A 10598-nucleotide genomic window follows, 5' to 3' on the forward strand; every position below is an offset into this window, starting at 1 on the left:
GACATTATTCATTGTGATATGCGCTATATTATCATTATTATCATTATTATGATAAGGGAGAAATCTATTTTATTCTGTCGTTGCCGGATGTACTAACGATATCGGTCAAGGTTTCATAACAAAGCGTGGACCTTGAACAAAAATACAATTTCAAGTGTCAAACTTTTGAATGATTTTATAAGTCTTCTCAAGCAAACCACATTCGGTGATAGACTTAAAAGAAAAATAGAACCGGTAGAAAAGCAATGGCGCGAGGGTGGAATGGGGCAGTCAAAATTCGATAGGTTTTACCTCATTTGATAAGTAATGTTCTAGAGTATATTACACTCGTGTCAAAGAACAACATAAATCATTTTTGAGATCAAAAGAGATCAAATACGCCGATTGTTTTGATTTTATATCAATGAACCCCCCACCTCGCCGTCCGTCCCCTCGGAAAAAGATCCTATAGATCCAACATTATGTGTTATGACGTTTTTACACAAATATTTATGATGAATATAGTAATATTATTTGATAGACTAATCATTGTACTTTAATTAACTATAAAAAAGCGTTGGTAATACTTCAGCTTATTTTGACAAATCGGTCTAAATTTCTAAAAAGTGGCAAGAGACCAAACATGTTTGATTTACATGTATTATTACCTATCCAGAAAATTTCCTTGTCATGCCAACAACGTTTAGAGAGAGAGAGGGGGGGGGGGGGGGCACTGCCCCAACCATACCACAAAGCGTGTTTTTCTTCTACAAAAGACCGGGTGTGCAAGCACAAATATGATTTGTTGTTATCGTAATTGCGAGGCACTTCATCATTTAAAATGTAAAGTTGTAAACTGTCTTTTTTTGTTCGCATATATCTCCACAATTACTTGTTAAAATAGAGACTTTGCCCCGACATACATACCGGTAGCTGATACACAGAATATTAACAGCGGCTTTTGAACAAGTTGCTTAAAATTCACGCATGCTCATATTCACACTCACCAACACGGATCCACACATTAATACTTACATCTACCCCCCCCCCCTCTGCTGAATGCAACAAGTGTGAAAAGAAAAAGAAAAGTTTGAAGGGAAATCTGAAATAATATTTAGGTGTTTCTTGGTCCACCCATACCCTTTAGGTTCAGTCTCCACCTGGCCACTTGCCAAGGAAGGTCAGGTTCTATATTGGCCTATACGAACGTAATGTAAATGGGAACCCCCGGGAATCAAGTTGCCCCTCAGTATTTTTTAAAAATAATTTTATCATCCCCTTTTTGAAAGCTGCAACAATCAAGAGGCGACAAAATCAGGCTCCTTTGGTTTCCCACTCTTTCGTTTGTAATCGTCATTTGTCGTGCAGGGGGGGGGGGGGGTGTATTACTTTGTTGGGGATCGGGGTCGTATAAAGACAGTAATGACAATTGTACAGGTACAGTGCCTCCAATCAATGTAGGCCTACCACGTAATAAAATAAGTGCATACCCTGGTCTAACTCTACCATCACGTGAGCGCTAATATACTAACACAAACAAACAGGTTAACAAACAATCAGAGGGGAGTCTATATAGACGAGACGGGAATAACCTTCTTGATTACAAAGGAGTCATCAATATTCGAAAAAAAACTTTAATACTATTCTTCGTTTATTATTTTCTTGTTAACGTATTAATACAAAATCAAAATATATATCAGCCTTTGTGAAACCCGTCTTTCGAAGAGTTTTTATTAATCCAATATCATGGAAAGCCAGCAGAGACATCTAGGATGAATTCATGTGCATGTAACTTTTATTGTTTTGACCAGTAAGCATGCTCCTGTTTGTTCACAGACTGGTCACATAGTTCATACGAACCCTATAGATAAAGCATTGTGATATCTACGGCTTTCCATACTTAGTATTGGTTGGATCAATCACTTATAATTGTGAGACAATTCATTTTAAAAGATATAAACTTTTCTCTTCATCGTGATTAATGAGGTACAGCAAGACAAAAATCAGTTGTAAACACCCTACAACAAGCGTGGCGGTGCTAAGGTATGTTGGGGGCAGGGGCAGCGGAAGCCGTGTACAAAAACGTAAGAATGACCATAATGATTGTGAGTTTTTGCATGGTCAGCCCCCCCCCCCCCACTTTGAAAATCGTTCCGTAGCCCCTGGGAAATATGTCGATCTGCTGATAAGGGGAGGCAGGGTGCAAGATATTTTCAGTTCTTTCTCCATAAAAGTAAGGGCATTATCTTGATATCTTACCCAGCTGTGTTTTCTCCACTCTTCTCCTCAGCCCATTTCATTTCGTTTTTTTTTCCATTGTCTCTTTTTTCTTTGAGTCTTTGACCATGTCTACTAGTTAAGAAGGTCTGTGGGGGAGGGGGGGGGGAGTACCACCCCCTGTACATCAATATCGAGTTATTCCCAGAAATCACTTGAATGACATAAAATCATACCAACTTGTGTAAAATCGTGACCTTATTGTTAATCATACTAGGATAAGAGCATATCACAATCATGTGCTCCGGCGACAATTGCTCCGAGCTGTATTTCGTCTAAGATATACAGGGTTAGGGTTGCAATATGGTTTTATGTTAGGTTTAGGATAGGGTAAAAGTGTTATATCCAGGGTTGAATTTGGTCATCCCATTAATGAGTGGAATTTGCAGCGGAGCAGATGCCCATTGTCACCAGAGAAAATATCATGGAACCATACATGATTCAGTGTCTCAAATACTTAAGACAAAATTCAACATTGTTTGAATAATTGAACGGATACCCTAATTGAGGTAGGAAATGACTTTGTAATTGTTTTCATCAGAATACACAGGCAGTATAATCAACCTGATTACGTACATCTTCAAAAACACCATCATATTCAAATTAAAATATGCTTATACATATAGTCAATCAAGTCTGGAAAGGATGGATCCCGCCTGGGGATTTTTTTTCCTTTCTTCACATTGTTGTGCTCAATTCACTGAATTTCTTCATGCCTTTAGTTGAAAAAGTATAAACGAGACAAATATAACTATAGAGTTTTGAATACTTATAACTGACACACACCACTAGCCATATTATAGAGTGCAAAGAAGGACCATCTGCAACGTAAAGATCATTTATCACTTTAAAAGAGACGCCCAAAAGCACTAAAAATGAATCACAATCATTTATGTTGATTTTTTCGGGCTAAAGAAATCGGCCTACATTCTCAAAAAGTACTTTGTTCATATATACATAATACATTTTGTATATCATTAACTTTGTGTATGGAAATAGCTTATAACATGTACAATGTTTACAGTATCAAGAAAATGCATTAAGAGACCAGCTCTTATAATCATCATCATAATTATTTTCAAACTATTTTTTTACATCATTGCTTCTGGTAGATTTCAAGGTTCAAGATTCAAGAAGTGATAAAAAACTCCTTGACACTGGTATAAAATTGTGCGATTTTATATATTCGAAATCAGGACCCCAAAACATGTCCGTAACGGCCACTCATTAATGTTATGAATACAAATTGAAATAATACGAATAAAAAAGTACATATCTATACAAATTCTAACATACATATAGATTAGCTCTATTAGGAGAAAATTTATGAAAGTTATCTGATTACCCATGCGGTCTCCCGAATAAGAATGCAAAATTAATAGATACAAATTGGCAATAGCTTGAACAAGCATGACAAGAGACATAGTATCACTCAAAACGCGAAGTTTTTTCAGAAATGATACAAAGAACGTCTATTTCGAACATTCTTTTCCAGATTTGGTATTGCAAACGTCTTTTTTCAGTCCTGAATCTGATAAAATCGAAAATCTTGGTCTGAACGTGGGAATCCAAAAAACTTTCGTACTTCTATCCCGCTATTGCCAAGATAGTTTAATACCTGCAGCTAATCTAAGAAAATTACAGGTTTCTTTTGTTAATCGTCACATCGCAACGTTGATACTACACCTTAATATCACCAAGTTTAGAAATATAGAAAATATTAAACTATTCATTGTCCCATCGTTAATACCTGCGACAGTATAGTTATAATAGTAGTCATCAAAGGTGAAATTCATCTTTGACGCACCACATCAGAGCATCATATACTTTATCGAGATGACAGAATAATTCAGGAAGGGGGGACGACATCAAGGCAAGATTCTTTGTAAAGATGCATGGGAAGGCGATGTGAATAGCTCCTTGCCATGTTCTTGTCATGTAGACCTTTCAGGGTAACCAGTCAAGAACATAATTCACTTCAAGTCGAGAAAAAGAAAACAAAATGACAAGCTCATGGTTCTCGTCACACCAACTTCGTCCAGCTGAGAAGACAGAATATACAGAGTGTTACCGAACTATAGAGGGTGAGAAACCTGGTGGATGTTTCATTAAGTTGTTCGAACGACTGATGATCCCTCTTTTGAGGTAAATACTATACAACAACTTTTCAATGATGTTGGTTAACGCTTAAGAAGGAATACCAGTCTTTCGTAATATCACTCGCCAACTTTATGAAACACCCACCAGGGAAGACAGGCCATTTTCTTCTCTATCTGTACAGGCAGTCTGCTCAACCAAGACCTTGTCTCCTCACATGGTCAACCTGACAGATGGCCCTTTGCCCCTTACGTTTTGTTGCAACAAAACTAAGAAAGTCATACGCGAGTCCTATAAATGCGTGCTTCAGAGTGATAAGTTGACAATCAATTAAGTTGCATTTGATTATTACTGGGTTTTTTTTACAACGGGCCCCCTGAATTGTCTACTTGTCTTCTCGTCCTATCTACGATTCTTCTCAAATCAACCTTAAAAATAATTACCCCCAGCTTCTTGCCTCATGTCTATTTCTTTTTGACCTTAATTATCCGTACATCATATTGTTGTTATAATGAACTGAGACTACAAAATAAAAAAAATAATTCCAAATTGAATACAATCATTCTGGGCCCGGTTGAATAAAAGTAACTATTAAAGTTAAGTTGCCAGTAACTTTCTCAGAGTCCTTGATTTTGATTGGCTTTAGCGCCTCGTTACCATGGTAGACCATTGGGTGGCAAAGTTCCCATATTCTTTTATGTAACGAGGCCCAGGTGAAGACATTGAAGATTCACCACTGGTAGTAATTACAGTGTTCTCATCTTATTTTCTTAAATGCTTTTATTATTGTTGCTTTGGATGTTTGGTTAATGATGTAAACTTGGTAAGTGTGTTCACTTTGTAACGATTATCATGATAGCAGATTGATATATGAATTTATGAATATAATCTGAATGTGTAAAATAACAGATAGATAACGAACTTGATAGCCTGGTGAAAACGGTGAATAATAATAAATAAAAAATGTATAAAGGAACGACTTGATAGAAAAATAAAATAACAGACAAATAGATTAGAAAATAATCCAATATAAAAAAATACATGATGTTTCCTGATCTGAATAACTTTTTTTTAAAATAGTCTTCAAGAATATAACGAAAGTCAAGATCAACACTACTTCACATTATCCTTTTTATATGAAGGCCATGATGCGAATAAGAATACTTCCAAAATTTAGAAACTTCAAGCTCGTGTCTCAGAGATTCTGGAATGATTGCATCCAGGATCTTCTTCATTGTTCTGTCTCAGCGATTGACTCCCATCCTGCAGGTACTTGGCAACCTCGTCCGCCGCATCGTGCCTTTCAGCGTCTAGAAGAACATTATAGAGCCATCGACAGTCTTTCCCTTTCTGCGCTGCGACGTCTAATAACTCCTCAGTAGGATTCGGTTTCGTACGAATGAGTTTAACCAATGCATCCATATGAAGACTTTCAGCCAGAACACGCCAGTCATTGACCGAGGACGTGACTGGGCTAGGAGGGTCAAGTAAAGCCGTGAGCTTTGATCGGAGCCGGAGAGGGAAGACAGCAAGAGGTGGATCATCATGCGGAAGACTATGGTGATCAACATGATCAAGGGGTGTAGAAGACTGGACAACTGTCCCCTAAAGAAAGATTAAAAATAGTTTTATTACACTTAGATTAGACGGTTTTATTGAATAAGAACCTCTTACATCAATCTGTCAAAGACTATATGAATCACGTATATCTCAGTCGCTTCTTGGTGTTGTGCATTCAGAAGCCCGTAACCTCTGGATACGCTTCGAAATTGATAAATGTATGTAACACTTGGGTGGTAAACCCGACACAGGGTGGTGTTCCTAGAGGACCACACACTGAAGTGTTAATGTAACACCTTTAGATTTTAAGCATAACACCAAACAGTGTTAGGAAATCAGCCAAAGAAGGTATTGTAATAACACAAATGGATGTTAAACTAACTAACACTGTAAATTCAACAACGAATTAATTAATGATTAGAATGGACTTCTATGTTCAATGATTTAATTCACAATTTTTGCTGAGTATGGTCTGATGATGGCCCTAATTCCAGTGTCGAGCAATCGGGGGAGGGGTTGCTTTCTATCCTACCTTCTTGCACCTTAATCGAAAAAAATCCAAACAAACATCGAAATGGTTCCTTTAACGGTACATTTTCTTTTGGAAAATAGGCGAATATTCAACAGGTAGTTACTGACAATTGGCGCCTTTAGGGATCTTTAGGGCTGTACACTAATGAGGAATTATAGGGGCTAAACCCATTTGGTCTATGTTGGCCTATTTGGTTTTTCGGTTTGGTCTACGCTTGGCCTATGGCGTTAGACCAAGTTTTATGGCGATTATTCCGAATGGTAAGCAGACAAAGGAGGATTAGATCTGAAAGCAAATGGAAAGTAGGTTATAGGCTTATAATAACCTTAAAGTGACAATTTACCACTAATCACAGCCGATCAGTATTTTATAATCCCTAAAGTTTGAGAGTGCTGAGAAGCCTTTCATCCAGTTCCCAGTCATTTAGGAGTACCATGTTGTTTACGATAGAGGTGCAAATTTGCGATGAACTTTTCGAATCTATCAAGAAGCATTACGGAAATTATAGATGGTGCATGGACTTCAAAATATTTTATTCAATTTTATTTAATGATATTTGCTTTGAAAGACTAAACTATGTCACATATTAATATGAGTTTTACTGTATTTTTACGTCATTTGTACTTTACATTTCTATATTTACGCAACTTTATAGTATGTCCTAGCCGCCACTGCCACCAATCGTTTCACGTGTCTACCGTCGTTTGAGTTGTAAATTTGTTATGCAGAGTACGCCATAGGATGTGGCCCCCGGGCACGCCGGGAGGGAGCAATATCTTAAAAATAAACTATTATGTAGACTATACATACAAATGTAACAATGAAGGATAAATAAAATTGCCATACACTGTAAAAACATTGGGTAAAATTCTAACCAGCATGAGGGTAATATGTGTCCAACCGGTTTCGGGCAGTATTTTACCCAATGCGGGAAGCATATTATCCAGTAAGGTTAAAAGATAAAGCAGTAATTACTTTAGCATGGGCAAAATCACACTGGATAAATGAAAATACCCCCAAAGAACACCCAAATGTTAGTTGGACACGTAATTACCCTCATGGATAATTTTACCTACTATGTTTTAGAGTGTAGAGATTCAGGGCACAAACTAACGATAAATTCAATTTCAGTATCGCAATTATAGTAGATCATAATGGGTAATCGACTGATCTATTTACCTTTTGAAAAAGATGTAACAAAATGAGAATCTTGTAGAAATGAATTAAAGGGATATACTTACAAAGATAGGAATATACTGTAAAGGATTAAGCTCATCAGTAAGTTAATCGACAAGTAATTGAAATACATGTACACTATTACACTTATATGAGCTAATAGAAAGCATGATAAGGCACATACAAATTAAGCTTTTACTTACCGTGTGAATGTTGATATTTGTTGTGTTTGTAGAGTTGTTACTTCCAGGAAATGTCCTCGACCGTGTTCTTCGTGGCTTTACAGCCATCATTCCGACGTTGACTGTGTCTTTTTTTGTGGCCGGTGTCACCTCCTCCAAATCTTCCTGATCATCATCGTCATCGTCACTGAACTCGCTACCATCAAATGCATGATCTCCTCCGCAACAACCAGAAACAATCATATCGAACTGAGCTTCCTTGTCGTCATCAGTATGGATATCATTGGCATTGATGTGATATTGATCCATGATCACTGACTTGAATGACGTCGTCTCAGAAGCAGAGGTCGAAATACCGCTGTCGAATCCGTTAATGACTACAGAAGGGAGAGCAGGAGAGAGATTCAAGTTCAGATTGGTGGTCGGTTGTACGAACCTCCGATTTGTCCGACTTCGAGCTGAACTTTTCATTTGGAATGACATGGCAACTTCAAAGTGCCTCTTCACTTCTGGCATGTGCTTCTGAAAGAGACAGATATTGAAGTTAAGGTCATTGCAGGATGGATCGACGTGCTTGAAGGTGAATGAAATGTTATTACACTTTCCTTGCCAGATGTCAGGGAAGAGTCCAGTCTCCTCAAATTTTCGACCCACAGGACTCCATCCATCATTAAGGTGTTTCAAATCGAAAACAAGATCTCCTCCTTCTTCGTCAATCAAAAATTCCAACGGACAGCGAAGCATTGGACAATTATACTTGGCTTGTTGCTGGGTTGCAAACTGCAGAGCACATGGCGTATTGTTGAGCATGTACATCAAGACTTGGAATTGGCCACCCTCCTTCTTTCCGAACGCGGCGAGTTGAATCCACTTCTTCGTCAACTTAGGATGTGATCCTTGAGCGATACATGTGTACAAAGAGAAATGAGATAGGTACACCTGACATTGGTTTTCAAGGAGCGCATATTCAACCTTCCCACATTTTTTTCGATGCTGGATTGGTTTCCAGTGCTTGTCCTGTGTCAAGTGTGTCTCACTGGACAACACCATGATGTCTCTGACATCATCTGCACAATGCATGAAGCTTAGAATTGCAGGCTTTGACAGCTTCAGTCCATGTGGACCACAGTGAACAACAGGGCTGATGATAGTCTGTGTCTCTTTCATCGGTGGGAAGTCGCTTAGATCCCAGTCAAGGACCAGTTGTATGATCTCCTTCTTACCCCGAGGGATGGCGCAGGGAGGAATTATGAGTGAAATGCCCATCTTGTCCAGAACAAGAGTTCCACCTGAATCATCAATCTCTCTGGACATAAATACCAACAGCTTGCTGTCGACCTCAACAGTGACACTTTCTTTCATATCTGTTTTCAAAAGCTCGATCAACTTACTGTCGATACGACCACTACCACAACTATATGGAGTTAATGTTTCCTGCTCATGGGTCACATTTTCTTCATTCTCGCGATGGCCGTTCGAGTCGCCACCACAAGGTCCACAACTTCGATCCCATCCATTTTGGGATTCATCATCCTCTGGGATGTATGCAGGATTCACCTTGTACGTGTTCTCCCGTTCTTTCCTGATCTGGTAATCGGTCATTGACAAGATCGCGTTGGATATAATGCAGTTTGACGGGGGATGGTGAAACATCGATGTCGGTTGATCGATGTCGCGTTCCGAACGACGTCGTTGACCCTTTTTCCATTTGAGAACAGCGATGTAGACTACCAACAACACAACTATTATTACCAACAAGACGATGACGACGCTTAAAACTGCTACTACCTGATGAGCATCAGTGCCTACTGTTTCCTTTTTCATTTTGCTTGCTTTCAATCGTCTCCTTAATCATGTTAATGAAAATTAAAGAAAGGTACAGGTTTCTTTGGTCCATTCACATGTCAAAACGTTTCACCATCGAACTGGGGGCGGTGTACGCGTGTGAAATCGGGCGAGTTCTTCCCTTCATTTTTTCCATGCCTGCCACAAAGTTCTCATCAAAAAGCTCATACAATCGCAGTCAGAAGCGGAAGTGTTCTTCTTTGTGATCCTCACCAAGTCTCCGCAGACTTGCTTTGTAATATAAATATCAAACCCCCCTTTTCCGTGTGTGCTGATAAATACTCCAGCACACTTAACCCCCTTTGAACCCGAGCTGATAGCAAACTAATCGTGACGTTATCGTGAGGTTTCTTAGCACTGTCCCAAAGGATACCGCGAGAATAACGGAGTGACGGACACTCAGGGGAGGTATAGACTTGGACCTTTCTGTTCAAACAAGTCGCTCCATCCAAGATTCTATGACAAATAAAGACATCAAAAGGAATAATTGTATTATTACATCTGGAATATACTGCATTTTGAATAAACTGTTAACGCACAAGACTTGGGATTTAAAGATCAGGGTCGATCAAGGGGAGGATTCAAGCAGTATCGTTCTTATTTCCCTGTTTCCTTTTTTGTCGCTTCCATCCCAAATACATTAATTGTTGCATATTCATTTATTTATTCATTCATTTATGAATTAATCTTTTAGAAGATAATAATATGCAATATTTATGTAGCGCTTCGTGTAAAATGAAAGAACGCATTGTTGATAAAATATCAAGAAAGAAACATTACATAGTAACCTTTTATACAAACATCAAGAAAGCAAAATGAATTGAGCACGGTAAATAGAATATACCCTAATGGTTCAGAGAATGTAGATAAATGTTGAAAAAGCAAAAGACCTTATCTGATGCATGCATGAGCATCGACCATGCCAACTAAACATAAATTGAATTGAATTT

The 10598-nt window shown here is 38.3% G+C and overlaps 1 protein-coding gene across 1 annotated transcript; it reads right to left on the reverse strand.

Annotated features, from left to right (window-relative positions):
* Nucleotides 1–1612: 1612 nt before the first annotated feature.
* LOC121408205 lies at nucleotides 1613–10274 on the reverse strand. Its single transcript, XM_041599586.1, has 2 exons — nucleotides 7825–10274; nucleotides 1613–5958 (listed from the first exon to the last, which is right to left on the reverse strand). The coding sequence occupies exons 1-2, from the start codon at nucleotides 9625–9627 to the stop codon at nucleotides 5536–5538; spliced, it is 2226 nt and encodes a 741-aa protein (XP_041455520.1). The 5' UTR covers nucleotides 9628–10274; the 3' UTR covers nucleotides 1613–5535.
* Between the last annotated feature and the right edge of the window lie 324 nt (nucleotides 10275–10598).

Source organism: Lytechinus variegatus, chromosome 2, assembly GCF_018143015.1.
Source record: "Lytechinus variegatus isolate NC3 chromosome 2, Lvar_3.0, whole genome shotgun sequence".
Taxonomy (NCBI): Eukaryota; Metazoa; Echinodermata; class Echinoidea; order Temnopleuroida; family Toxopneustidae; genus Lytechinus; species Lytechinus variegatus.